The sequence below is a fragment of the Astatotilapia calliptera genome, chromosome 6, assembly GCF_900246225.1.
Source record: "Astatotilapia calliptera chromosome 6, fAstCal1.2, whole genome shotgun sequence".
Classification (NCBI taxonomy): Eukaryota; Metazoa; Chordata; class Actinopteri; order Cichliformes; family Cichlidae; genus Astatotilapia; species Astatotilapia calliptera.
In genome coordinates this window covers 11,205,375-11,217,479 of record NC_039307.1, presented here as the reverse complement: position 1 = coordinate 11,217,479, position 12,105 = coordinate 11,205,375, and the positions used below count along the sequence as shown (strand labels likewise).

The window sequence follows — 12,105 nt, the reverse complement described above, 5'->3', positions numbered from 1 at the left end:
TGCTAACAGCAACAGGGATGAGTCAGTGAGTCAGTTGGGCTTGTGAATCATGATTCATGAGTCAGTAAAGTGATCCTCGAGTATTGAACAATTCGTTCATGATTCACACATCACTAGTAGAGAACAAGCTTAAATGTTCTAAAATGGTTTGCAGCCTGGAGCCCCTTCCAGCTCTCACAGGGCAAGAGGCAAACTGACAAGGTTCTCAGCAAACTGCAGTCCATTTGTAATGACATACAGAACAACACTAAACACTAAAGAAACAATTGACAAGTAGGTTCTGGGGGCACACATATCATCTGTGTGTTTTGTATTCAGACTCAAAGTATAACTCTGCTTTCCTTCAAACAGTTTCTTACTTACAAAAGACCTTCTGGTGACTGATGGGTCTAGTTGTCTTACCCAATCACAGCTCTGTCAAAAAGGCTTGCAAAATTGTTGCTACTGCTCAGTCATCTTCAAAGAGGAAACAAATGTGCAGAATTTGAGTTGTTTATGAAATACTTGAACTGTTTATTTTCAGAGATTTTATTTAAACAAGATTTTAGACACAATAAACCTGTTTTAAATCATTGGAAAAAGAGATGTGTTGTGCTCAGTGCTCAACACTCACTGCACAGTCAAATGGTAAATGGTCTGAGTCTGAATGGTCTTTTTTTAAACTTTGGTTTCAATCCATCAGGTTTCAGGTCACCAAGTCAAAATTCAAATTAGGGCTTTGATCCTATTCTAGGGACCTTAATCAAAACAAAGCTACGTTAGACACATGCGAATGAACCCACAACCTCTTTCTTTGCTCATATCACTTTCTCAGTTTCAGTCTCATATAAATAAGCATGTATACAATAGAAAAACAGAGTCTGAAAAAATCTATGTATTGTTTGCTATGTATATAATTTTCACATTACACATTATGCCTGATATGAAGTTAAATAACAACTTGGAGCTGGATTTTTAAAATATTTAAATCACAAGAAGAAAATACATGTTATAATCAAGAAGTGAAATGTTCCAGTAGAAATACTTTGTCTAACATCAGCATTGAGTTGAGATGTTGCTATAGATTGTAGATTCTTCTGATGATTTTGGCTTAGAGGATGATTTTATAGACGCTACACAGTCGGGTGCAGCCATGCTGGACTCTGTTTGATTTGTGAAGGTAACAGTCGTGTAGATGAGATTGCCTGAGTCCTTCTGAGGCTCTGATGTATCTTGATGCTGATTGGCGCTCTTAGTTCCACCATCTGTTTCTTGATCCTCCTTGGATGGAGAGGCATTCTTGTCATTGCAGGCATCTTGTTTTTGACAGGACCTGAACACCAGGTCATAGTACTGTCCTGTAAAGAGGTAAAGACGAACCAGCAATCAGTCATTCCTCTGATATCAAAACTACCCTCATCCTTACTCGACTTTGACTTCCTGAGAATAGTTAGTTATGTAGTTCCACATTATTGAATTAATCAGCCAGTGACAACAACTGTGGTGTTTGAAACGGCTGTTAAATTAGTATTTTGAAGCTACGCAAATAAAAGTTTGTTAATTTTTTATACCAGATGATGCATTGATGTTGCTGTTTCGATGTCTGAAGAAAATCAGAAGTCCCACGCCCAGCACTAGCACCACCACACCGAGAGTTACTCCAGTATACACCACCGTCTCTGAAAACGTTATAGGTCTTATAAATCAGCAACAATATATCACACTGGACTTTATCAGATATATGTACACACACACACACACACACACACACACACACACACACACACACACACACACACACACACACACAGCCATTTCCTTACCAGAAAGAGAAGCATGTGTATAGGCTGCCTTATCTTGGTTAGCTGTGCACAAATAACAAGAAGTGAAGTAAGTTAATTTTGCCTCAGCTCTGCTGAGCTAGTGTTTCCGTTTTTTTTCACTGTCTGGTGCAGAAAACACAATCTGAGACCCTGTTGTGAAATACTATTGTCAATGACAAGAAATTTGAAAGTCAGAACAGATAACATAATGAAAGCTTTACGTACAGAATATAATCAACTCACCTAAAACTGTAAGGATTACTTGATTATATGTGTCCAAACCAACTCGTTCAATTCCACACCAGTAAGTTCCAGAGTCATCTTCTTTCAGGTCAGAGATAGTGACACTGAATGTATTTCCTTTATCTTCAATTTTGTATTTTTTATTTGAAATGGTAGTGCTGCTTATGAGGATGTCTTGATATGTGCATTGTCCTTTGCAGAAATATTTGACGGTGGAGTAGGCGTTGGAGTGAGAGCAGGTTACTGTGATAGAGCTGCCCTTGTTTCCTGTTACTGACATAGCTTTAGTCTCCCATAATCCTAGAAAAAACACACGCGCACACACACAGAGCACCAACAGTCAGATCATGTTGTGGTTTATAATCAGAAGTATATATTTGAACTATACTCTGTATTATCTGTAGTTCATCCACTATCTGAAGCCATTTTTGCTGTCTTCTCTTTAGGACTACCGCCTTTCAGCCAGCATACGTTGAATTGGCTGTTGCAGAAAAACAAAATAAGAATAGTTGGTAGGCAGCTCTTCTTAGCTAAAAGACAGAGCTTTCTGTTTCTGAGATAACCATATTATGAATATGCCCTCTCTTACGCATCATACAGAACCAAGTGTGGAAAAAAATGATTCATTACATTTGATATAATATATAATCCTTTTTACTTCCCAGCAGCACAGAGTCCATGTCTATAATACCAAATACAGTTAAAAGAAAACTTTCATATTTCATTGCATTAATCATTAGCCTTTTTTAGTATTATGTGCAAATATAGTTTAATATTCAGTATTTTGCTTACGTACAAAAATAAGCAAGGAGCTTATTTTTGGTTTTGGGGTTTGTTTGTTTTTTCAAACATCAACATAGTTTTATTCTAGATGCTATGCTTACATTTTTTTGGTCTTTGCACTCATTAAACAACTTATTTAATCAAACCAAAAACTAACAGTTTTTAATCAAAACTATTAGCCACTATGATGTGAATAGTTGGTGGGAGGATACTCCGGCTTCCTCCCACCGTCCAAAGACATGCAGTTTGTGGGGATAGGTTAATTGGATTATCCAAATTGCCACTAGGTGTGAATGTGCGAGTGAATGTGAGTATGAATGGTTGTCTGTCTTTGTGTGTTAGCCCTGCGACAGACTGGCAACCTGTCCAGGGTGTACCCCGCCTCTCGCCCTATGACAGCTGGGATTGGCTCCAGCACCCCCCGCGACCCTGAAAAGGAGAAGCGGTAGCGAATTGATGGATGGATGGATGGATGGATGGATGGATGGATGGATGTGAATAGTCAGTTGTTTATTTGCTGGATAAAGGCCTGCAGTCTTTTTTTTGTAGTTTTCAATAAGTCTTATGTTGAGCAATTCCAGCTATTTTTCTTTGGGAAATCTCTCAAATTCCTCCAGATTTAACCTCCAGATTTAATATTTCTTATGGACGTTGGTCACCCCCCAGCCTTTCAATGTGATTCAAATCAGGGCTTTGTGCAGGCTAGTCAACAACCTTCAATTTAATCTTCTGGAGGAAGTTCTTCAGCAGAAGTGACATATGATTATTTTTGGTTGTTGATGTGTTTGAACACAAATCAACAGCCAATACCCAGTTTTAATGCTGACTGCTTGAGGTTTTATTTAACAATCTTCAAATCTTCCTTCTTTCCTCATGATTTATTCCACCTTGATGAAATTCCCAATTTAAGAGACACTGAAGCATCCCCACAGCATAATACTCACTGTGAGGATGGCTTTGGATTGTATGCCTCTCCCATTTTCTGCCAAACATAAGCAGCGCGTCTGTGGCCAAAGAACTCCAGTTTTGTCTCATCTGACCAAAGGACACACTTACAGTATGCATAATGGTTTTCCAGGTTATCCGTGGCATACTCCAGTCTTGAAGATGTGTCTTTTGCAGAATTTTAGTATTTCTTTTTCTCCCAAAAAGTTGATTCATCTGGATGTAACATTTTCAGTGGGCGAAAAGTTTCATCACTAAAAAAAGTAACTTCTTCAGTCTGACTGCAGGTTTCCCCAATCTTTTAAACAGTACATTTGCATAATGACTGAAACTAGTCCACTGAATGAACAAAGGGCTGGGAGGTCAGTTCCTTGATCATTAATATGCAAATTCTCATGACCATTGATCAAAGCCCACTGATCAAAGGCCATGAGGACCATTCACAGAGAGTTGGGGAATGGCTGCAATCACAGCATTGTAAGATGGTGAAAGATGCACCCTTAGGTCCCCTCCTCGATTCAGGGATGGTCTTTCCCTTTTCACGTAAATGGCCTCCTTGACTCTGCACTCAAACCAGCGTTCCTCCCTGTCCAGGATGTGTACATCCTCATCCTTGAAAGAGTGTCCACTGGCCTGTAGGTGTAAATAGACTGCAGAGTCCTGGCCTGACAAGGTAGCTATTCTGTGTTGTGCCATCCGCTTCACCAGAGGTTGTTTGGTTTCCCCAATGTATAAATCCTGGGAATACTCCTGGCACTTGACAGCGTACACTATTTTACTCTGTTTCTCCAATTTTTGGTGAAGCGTGTTTTGGGTTTAAAAGGTTTAAAAGCCACAGAGACACAGTGTTTAGAAAAAATGCATCTCAGCTGTTGTCCTTCTCTCTTGGATCGACTTTCTTTAGGTGCCTTCTCAGCTTTTACAAATGTCCAGCTGGGATAACCACATTTACTCAGGGCCTTCTTGATGTGATTCTGCTTCCCTGGCCGCTGTGGTATTCGCTCTATGTTGTAGCGTCCTAATGACACCCAGTTTATGCTCCAGTGGATGATGAGAGTCAAATCTTAAATACTAATCCTTGTGCGTAGGTTTACGGTACACATCAGCTTTTAGATATCCCCCGTTAGTGATGGAAATCTCACAGTCTAAGAAGGCTAACCTGCTACTTTTCATGTCCTCCCTGGTCAATTTGATGTGTTGGTCCACCAAGTTAATGTGATCCGTGAATTGTGGAACATCCTGAGATTTGATTTTCACCCAGGTGTCATCCACATACGTGAACCAATGACTTCATGGTATTCCAGGGTAGGATAGCAAAGGGTACATCTTTCGCCATCTTACAATGCTGTGATTGTAGCCATTCCCCAACTCTCTCTGAATGGTACTCATTCAGAGAGAGGGTCTTTGATTAGTGGCCTTTGACCAATGTGCTTTGATCAGTCATCTTTGATCAATGGTCATGAGAATTTCCATATTAAATGGTAAAATGATAAATGGTCTGTATTTGTATAGCACTTTACTTAATCCCTAAGGGCCACAAAGCACTTTACACTACATTCAGTCATTCACACTGGTGATGGCAAGCTACATTGTAGCCACAGCTGCCCTGGGGCGCACTGACAGAGGCGAGGCTGCCGGACACTGGCGCCACCGGGCCCTCTGACCACCACCAGTAGGCAACGGGTGAAGTGTCTTGCCCAAGGACACAACAACTGAGACTGTTGGAGCCAGGGCTCGAACCGGCGACCTTCCGATTAGAAGACAAACTGCCAACTCTAGAGCCAGATCATCCCGAGATCATCAAGGAACTGACCTCCCAGCCCATTGTTCCTTCAGTGGTGTTAGTTTCAGTCATAATGCAAATGTACTGTTTATAAGATTGGGGAAACCTGCAGTCAACTGAGACTGAAGAAGTCAAATGTTTCGCCCATTGAAAACACTACGTCCAGAGGAACAGAATCAACTCTTGGGGATTTACTTACCTGGATGATTGAGCATGCATCAAGATATTTCTTGTTCTGCAACCTTGCAGTGATTGTCTTCTTTGAAACTACAGTTCCCAACTTAGTTATTCACTAATTTCTTGGCAGTTGTTTTCAGGTCTTTAGCCACATCTCTTTTCGTTTTGAAGTCTTTGAAAGATTTCTTTTCTTGTGTCTGCCAGGATTATTCTGTACTGCTTGACTCTCTTTGAATTTCTTGATGATGTTTCTCACTATCGCTCAATCCTACTTTGATAATTATTTTTGTTACGCAAAATTTGTGTTTAAATACGCAAATGAGGCATTTCCCATGAAATGTGCAAAGGTTTTTGTAAAATGATCAGTTAAAAGAGGACAGTAAACTTACCTTCCAAAAGAAATATCACAAAGATCACAGTCATCTCCATGCTTCACGTAAGGTTTCTTTTTGTTACCGTCCTTGGGCTTTACTTTAATCACCCTGATTCTTTGCCCTTGTGAGTCTTTCTAAATGAATACCAAGTCTGCTTTTCTTCACGGGTTCCTCTTTTTCCTTTCACTTCCTGTCTTTCATCAGTTTCCTCTGTCTGATTCTCTCCCCAAAAACCATGACCATCAGCATGTCCCTCCCATGCGCTTTTCTCACAATGAGTAATCAAGAGGTAACAGGTCAGTAAATAATAACTACAAGAAAAACTTCAGATATAAACCTGTTTGTTTATTTTGGTAAATATTATAAAAATTGTAGAGCACAGTGACACTGCTTAAACCATCCACTCAGATTTTTTTGTTTTTCTTTTTTCTTTTTGCCATTTAAACAAAACAAAAATATACACTTAAAGAAATTGCATAAAGATCCAAAAGTTTTGAGTTACTCAGCTCTTTCTGTCATTCAAACACTGTAAAAGGATAAAACTAATATATTAAATCAGGATCTGGATCAGGATTGGTCATTTGATTTCATTAGTTGAATTATTAATTACAGATTTACCAAGCTACTCTATATCACTAGTACTTTTTGTGAGAGGCTGATTGAAACCACACTACTAAGACTTAAGGTATGATTAGCCCAGAATTATCTTTTGACATTTAAACAGTTCATCTCCTCTTTAATAGGTTCATGTTTAGGACAACTATGTACATGAAGACTGTGATAGACATGCTCTTCTAACTGGCTGAGATCCAGATGTTGGTACTGGCAGATATTTCCTAGTACATCCACATCAACATATTCACCAACGCCGAATGAGAGAGCAGACTCCCGATGCTTTGGTAGGAAGCTGGAGCAGAGGTCAGGTGGTGGTGGTAATGGTAAAGATGAAGGATCACTGCAGTTTGGGGCTGAACAGCTGCAGCAACATTGAGGCTCAGCTTTTAGACCTGGCATCATAGTCTCATAGTCAGACGTTATCTGCAAGATACCAGAAGAACACTTAGAGTGAGATCATGTTTTCTTTGTGCTGAGTAAACAATGTGGCATTTTCTGCAGTCAAATTACACATTACAACACTATTGTGTATCTATAGGCATACATGGAGTATATAGATTTTGATTCATCACCTGTAACTATTTATGATTGTATTTTTGTTAGCTTAGAATGAGCCTTTTCTACAGAGCCTTCTTTAAAAAAAGATTCAGTAGGCCAGAGCAGACAAACCACACATTACATTCAAGTGACAGCTGCCAAAGATTCTCCCACATGTTTTGTAAGGGAAAAGTGAGGACGATAGTCAGTTTGTTGGTCATCAACCTCATCCTCAACTCTGGTCCTTTTCAATTAATTAATTTATTTTAAATACATTATTGAAAAATAAAATAGATAAGTGGTAAAAAAAGGTTTTTAATGAACAAGCATCAAAATGGTTTTATACTCTATGGAAAGTCACCACTTCTGTTTATGCCCCAGTGGGGGCACAGCCCACAGTTTGAGAACCTCTGCCTTAGAGGAAGGGTTCATTGGAAATAAATACATCTTCAAAAACTACCAGTTTTTAATCAAAGCAGAGACTTGGAAAATTAAAGAAGTCATCACACGAGTAATTACACACAGATTTCAACTACACTACAGGGCTAACAAGCATATCATTCTCCAGTGTATTTTGTGAACATACCTCCATGTCAATTCCTTCGGCTACCACTAATCTGAAAACATGTCCAAAGAAGTAGTGGAGATGGTGGGACATATTGTAACAAAAAACGAAACTTTTAAAGCTTCCAAACTAAAAATCCAGACCTTTTATCAGGCCAGAGAAGTGGGCATGAGCATTAAGACACAATGCATGTGTGATCGTGACACTCACTCACACTGTTTGTGGGAATCATTTTGCTACTCATAAGATAAACATGATAAGACTTTAAAGCCTGAACCATGAAATAATTCAATCCAATGTAAAACAAATGCATATATGAGTTTTAATTTGTCTTATATTGCAGTTTATTGCTAAAATGTATTTATTCATCTTCAAATCAGACTGATGCTGTATAAGTCTCAACTGTATGTATCAAACTAGATGTTAAGGGGATAAGTGAACTTTAGATTACTGTATACTTTTTGCTATGTTGGTCAAAGTGTTTTTATTTGTGTTATTACAGCAGAGAACTTGTCAGCAATGTTATTGTTTTTGTAGGTATCTCTGCTAACACACAGCTTACATTAGCTTTAGGAAAATAGTTATCAGAAAACATTTGCCAGGTAAAGGTATTTTGTGAGCCTGTCAACTCCATGTAGTGATTTTACTATTATTTCCTTTCTGAAGGTGTGTTTTTCCAGAGTAAGCTTATGACATGTTATGTTCTACCTTTATGACTCATCACTGACATCCTCTTCACATTTTGACCTGTTATTGCGATATAACCTTAGGTTTCATGAATGTTTCACATTTCATAAATGTTACTGACTAATAATGAGAAACTTCAAATGTACAGTGTTGAACCACTTTGCTGTTGCTTATACTGCTAGCATATCTAAAAGTGTCTGTGGTGGACAAACCTCTTTATTCTGCGGTGGGATTGATCTTCTGTGTTTCAGAACCAGTAGAAGACATAATGTGAACAGACACACAAACATGAGTGCTGCCACGCACATAACAGCAGTCAGGACCAGCGGCAGGTGGAACAACAGCTGAGGTTCATATGCTGGAACATTTACACAAATACAAATCTCAGTGCTAATAAAACAGATGAAAATACACGCGCACACAAACACATCAAACACATCACTTACTCTCTATTGTGTCTTCACTATTGGCTGGTATTACTTTTACAGGAAAATGAAAATACAAAAAGAGGAATTTATAAATGAGCAAATAAAATGAAAGTATGCACAGAGGTACCCCGACTTCCTCCCACAGTCCAAAGACATGCAACTAATGAGGTTTGGTTAATTTGTGATTTTAAATTGCCCCATAGTGTGAGTGGTTGTCTCTCTCTATGTGTTAGCCCTGCATACGATTGGCAGCCTGTTCAGGGTGTGCTTAAGGCCACCCTATAGTGGCTGGGATTTAGTCTCTGGCCCTCCAACCCTTGGAAAATGCATTGAAAATTCTAATTGAATTCTTATTCAATTTTTAAAAATGCTTTTCTTTTTCAAATTGCTAAATATGTTACTGCAGCGTGACTTTTTCTTTGCAAGCATGTAAACTACTGGGTGGAAAAGTTTTCATGAGACTGAAGTACCACTTCTCCTTGCTAAGAGTGAAATTGATTCTGTGCACGTGTTCAAGCCCAAAATAGCCTCTAACCACCCTGTTTCGCTGTTGGTCTGATATGCTGCTGCATCGCTCTTTTCCTTTTTTATCTTCATAAACGCTTCCATTTATTTTGGCTGTTCAGGCCAGAAGTCTCAAACTTTCAGCAGCAGACATGGCTTCCTTTCCGATCATGTCTGTGAAATACTGGTATGTTACCCAAATGATTTAGTCTTGTTTACTTCCTCAGAAGAAACCTCCAGTCAATTGACGAGAAAGTCCCTTATGTTCTGAGTTTCACTTATGAAACTATGAACGTTAAACTACACTAATGCTTAAACGGGGGAAAAAATGTCCTTAAATACACTTGAATATTGCTTGAATGTTGTTTACATGAAAAGGAGATAACTGAATCTGACCTTTTGTAACAAAGCAATAACACAATCAATAACACAAATTTGCTTTTGGTCAGTTAATTATACAAAATTAATTTATAAGTGTGTACTTTAAAGCTTTTCAAGATATTTTCACATTTACATAGAAATATTTTAAAAGATAAAGTTAAAATAAAAAGTAAGTCCAACTTTTCGACTCCACTGTACATCTTTACAGAAACAGAAACCTCATGAAAGCAGAACATGGAATTAGTACGACTGATTTCTCATGAATGTCATTTATGGCCTATTATTTTTGGGGTCACAAACAGAATTCATAAGAGCTATAATATTTTATTCCTGTGAATTCATCACCTTGCTGAACAGCACATATACCTTCTATTTTTTAGCCTTAGTTAACTTATCTAACTTACTTATATCATCTCAGTTGATGTGATGTGACAATAAAAGTGATTTGATTTGATTTGATCAGTTGTGGTTGTCCTATGGGACAATTCCCACTAACCAGAAACCAGTCTGCTCTGAGTAGTTGAAATATGCATAACTGGAGACCATATTTAGCCAGCCAACTGAGAACTGTGGTGTAAATATTTATACTATACCTTGGGAAACATTCAGTTTTATGGCGCTGTGATAATCAGGTTGGAGGCTGATATCCACTCCACACTGATACGTCCCACTGTCATTTAACCTCAGTTTATCCACCTTGACAATGAAGAAGCTTCCAGTGGTGTTGTCGTACATGGAGAAGCGTCCTTTGGTCTCCCACCGGTTATGTTTGTCTGTCATTATCAAGTAACTGGAGCATTCATCAATACGGCACAGGTACTTCAAATTCTCCGTCAGGCCATTTGGATATTCACATCTGAAGACAAAACTCTCACCTTCCACACCAGAAAAAACTGTGGTTTTGGTGCTGATTACTGCTGTCATAAAACATTGGTGTTAGTTACACATTTTAATTATTTTTGTAATAAGCAGTCTAGTACTAGGTTTTAAATCTAAATACTATAAAACTCACCTTGGATGTGTAGTATAGTAATAATGACAGCTGTAGTTATTCTCCATGAGTCTAAGATGGTTCCCATTACTTCTAATTTACCTTCAGGCCAGAGTCAGGTTCTCCCCTCAGCCACTGAAGAAGGTAACAACCTGGACTAATGATTGTCTCCCTGTGTTCAGTCAGGTGCTTTCATGGTTATGGCTTTGAAACTCTTCCTCTTTCATGTAAAAAACTGTACACCCATAACATTCAACCACTGCAGGAAGCGGTTTCATTTTTTATAATAAACCAACTGTGCACCAGTTATTCAGCACGTTTAGTGACTGTCGAACTTTCTTCAGCATTAAGCAGGTAGAGAGATTTTATATTTTTCATAGAGATGGTAAAAGAAACTAATGTTGGACTAAAATTTGGTAGGTTCTTGGAAAAATTTTCCATATAGCCTGTTACTCCCAAGTCAACCCCCCCCCCCAAAAACAAACAAACAAAACAAAACAAACAAACAAACAAACAAACAAACAAACAAACAAACAACAAACACTCTTGAGGTCTAATATAGCATTTATTAAGTATTCGTATTAATTAGGGGTATTTGCATGTTAACAGGCATGATTAACAAGACTTGGTTGGCCAACTAGGTTTGCCAAGCAGACATTTAAGTAGAAGATTTAGTTTTTTAATATTAGACAAAATACATGAAACTATTATTTATAGAAAGCATTAAACAAAAAGCTTAGAGGGTTCAACATTTTTGTTTGTTTCTCTCTGCTGCATCTTTTTGAAACTGCTTCATGGCTTATTTCCAGTTGGAAATTATTAATTTTGTCTTTGATTTTATGTTAGATGTACTGTCAACAAGTCACTGTCTTTTTGACAAATAAATTACGCCATCTTGAAAGAGCTTTTTTTTTTGCTGCATTGAAAGCTAGGCATCAGTGTGACATTATATTACAAAAATATGATTTTTTTGTAGTAAGGTACAGGAAGTTCATATTTGGTTATTTATATCAGCCCTCACTGCCAATGTGTCTTTATTCACATGACCACTAGGAGTCATCGGAATACATGCGTTTCCTGTGGTGACCTCTATTTTTTTTTTTTTTTTTAAAGGGAGCTACTGAAACTACCCTCCCACAAAATACTTCCAGATAAGCATCAACCTCAAAATACACTACATGTATCACAAATGCAGAACTACATCATTACTACAACTAACTAAGTGAAAAAGTGCAAATCACTTTTACTACAAACTCACACCAAAGGCAAATACGCAGTCTAGCTGCTAAA

At 38.1% G+C, this 12,105-nt stretch overlaps 2 protein-coding genes across 3 annotated transcripts; both read right to left on the bottom strand.

Annotated features, from left to right (window-relative positions):
- Positions 1–512: 512 nt before the first annotated feature.
- Positions 513–6,233, bottom strand: LOC113023239 (CMRF35-like molecule 8). Its single transcript, XM_026169266.1, has 5 exons — positions 6,123–6,233; positions 2,046–2,345; positions 1,803–1,844; positions 1,551–1,658; positions 513–1,337 (listed from the first exon to the last, which is right to left on the bottom strand). The coding sequence occupies exons 1-5, from the start codon at positions 6,160–6,162 to the stop codon at positions 1,036–1,038; spliced, it is 792 nt and encodes a 263-aa protein (XP_026025051.1). The 5' UTR covers positions 6,163–6,233; the 3' UTR covers positions 513–1,035.
- A 381-nt stretch (positions 6,234–6,614) lies between these two features.
- On the bottom strand, positions 6,615–10,993 carry LOC113023238 (uncharacterized). 2 transcript variants are annotated; one of them, XM_026169264.1, is made up of 4 exons: positions 10,837–10,993; positions 10,418–10,741; positions 8,724–8,869; positions 6,615–7,145 (listed from the first exon to the last, which is right to left on the bottom strand). In XM_026169264.1, exons 1-4 carry the CDS (start codon positions 10,901–10,903, stop codon positions 6,810–6,812), a joined length of 873 nt encoding a protein of 290 aa, XP_026025049.1. In that variant the 5' UTR covers positions 10,904–10,993; the 3' UTR covers positions 6,615–6,809. The 2 variants fall into 2 exon arrangements, with proteins under 2 accessions (XP_026025049.1, XP_026025050.1); XM_026169265.1 differs by having other exon boundaries at positions 10,418–10,738.
- Between the last annotated feature and the right edge of the window lie 1,112 nt (positions 10,994–12,105).

Excerpts from the sequence above, each read along its gene's own strand:
- LOC113023239 (XM_026169266.1), bottom strand. The coding sequence starts at position 6,162 with ATGGAGATGACTGTGATCTTTGTGATATTTCTTTTGGAAG. Across the intron at positions 1,845-2,045 it reads AGTAATCCTTACAGTTTTAG|CTAACCAAGATAAGGCAGCC; the intron begins GTGAGTTGATTA and ends ATTTGTGCACAG. Across the intron at positions 1,338-1,550 it reads CAACATCAATGCATCATCTG|GACAGTACTATGACCTGGTG; the intron begins GTATAAAAAATT and ends ACCTCTTTACAG.
- LOC113023238 (XM_026169264.1), bottom strand. The coding sequence starts at position 10,903 with ATGGGAACCATCTTAGACTCATGGAGAATAACTACAGCTGTCATTATT. Across the intron at positions 8,870-10,417 it reads AAAACTGAATGTTTCCCAAG|CATATGAACCTCAGCTGTTG; the intron begins GTATAGTATAAA and ends TAAATGTTCCAG. Across the intron at positions 7,146-8,723 it reads TCCCACCGCAGAATAAAGAG|ATAACGTCTGACTATGAGAC; the intron begins GTTTGTCCACCA and ends GGTATCTTGCAG.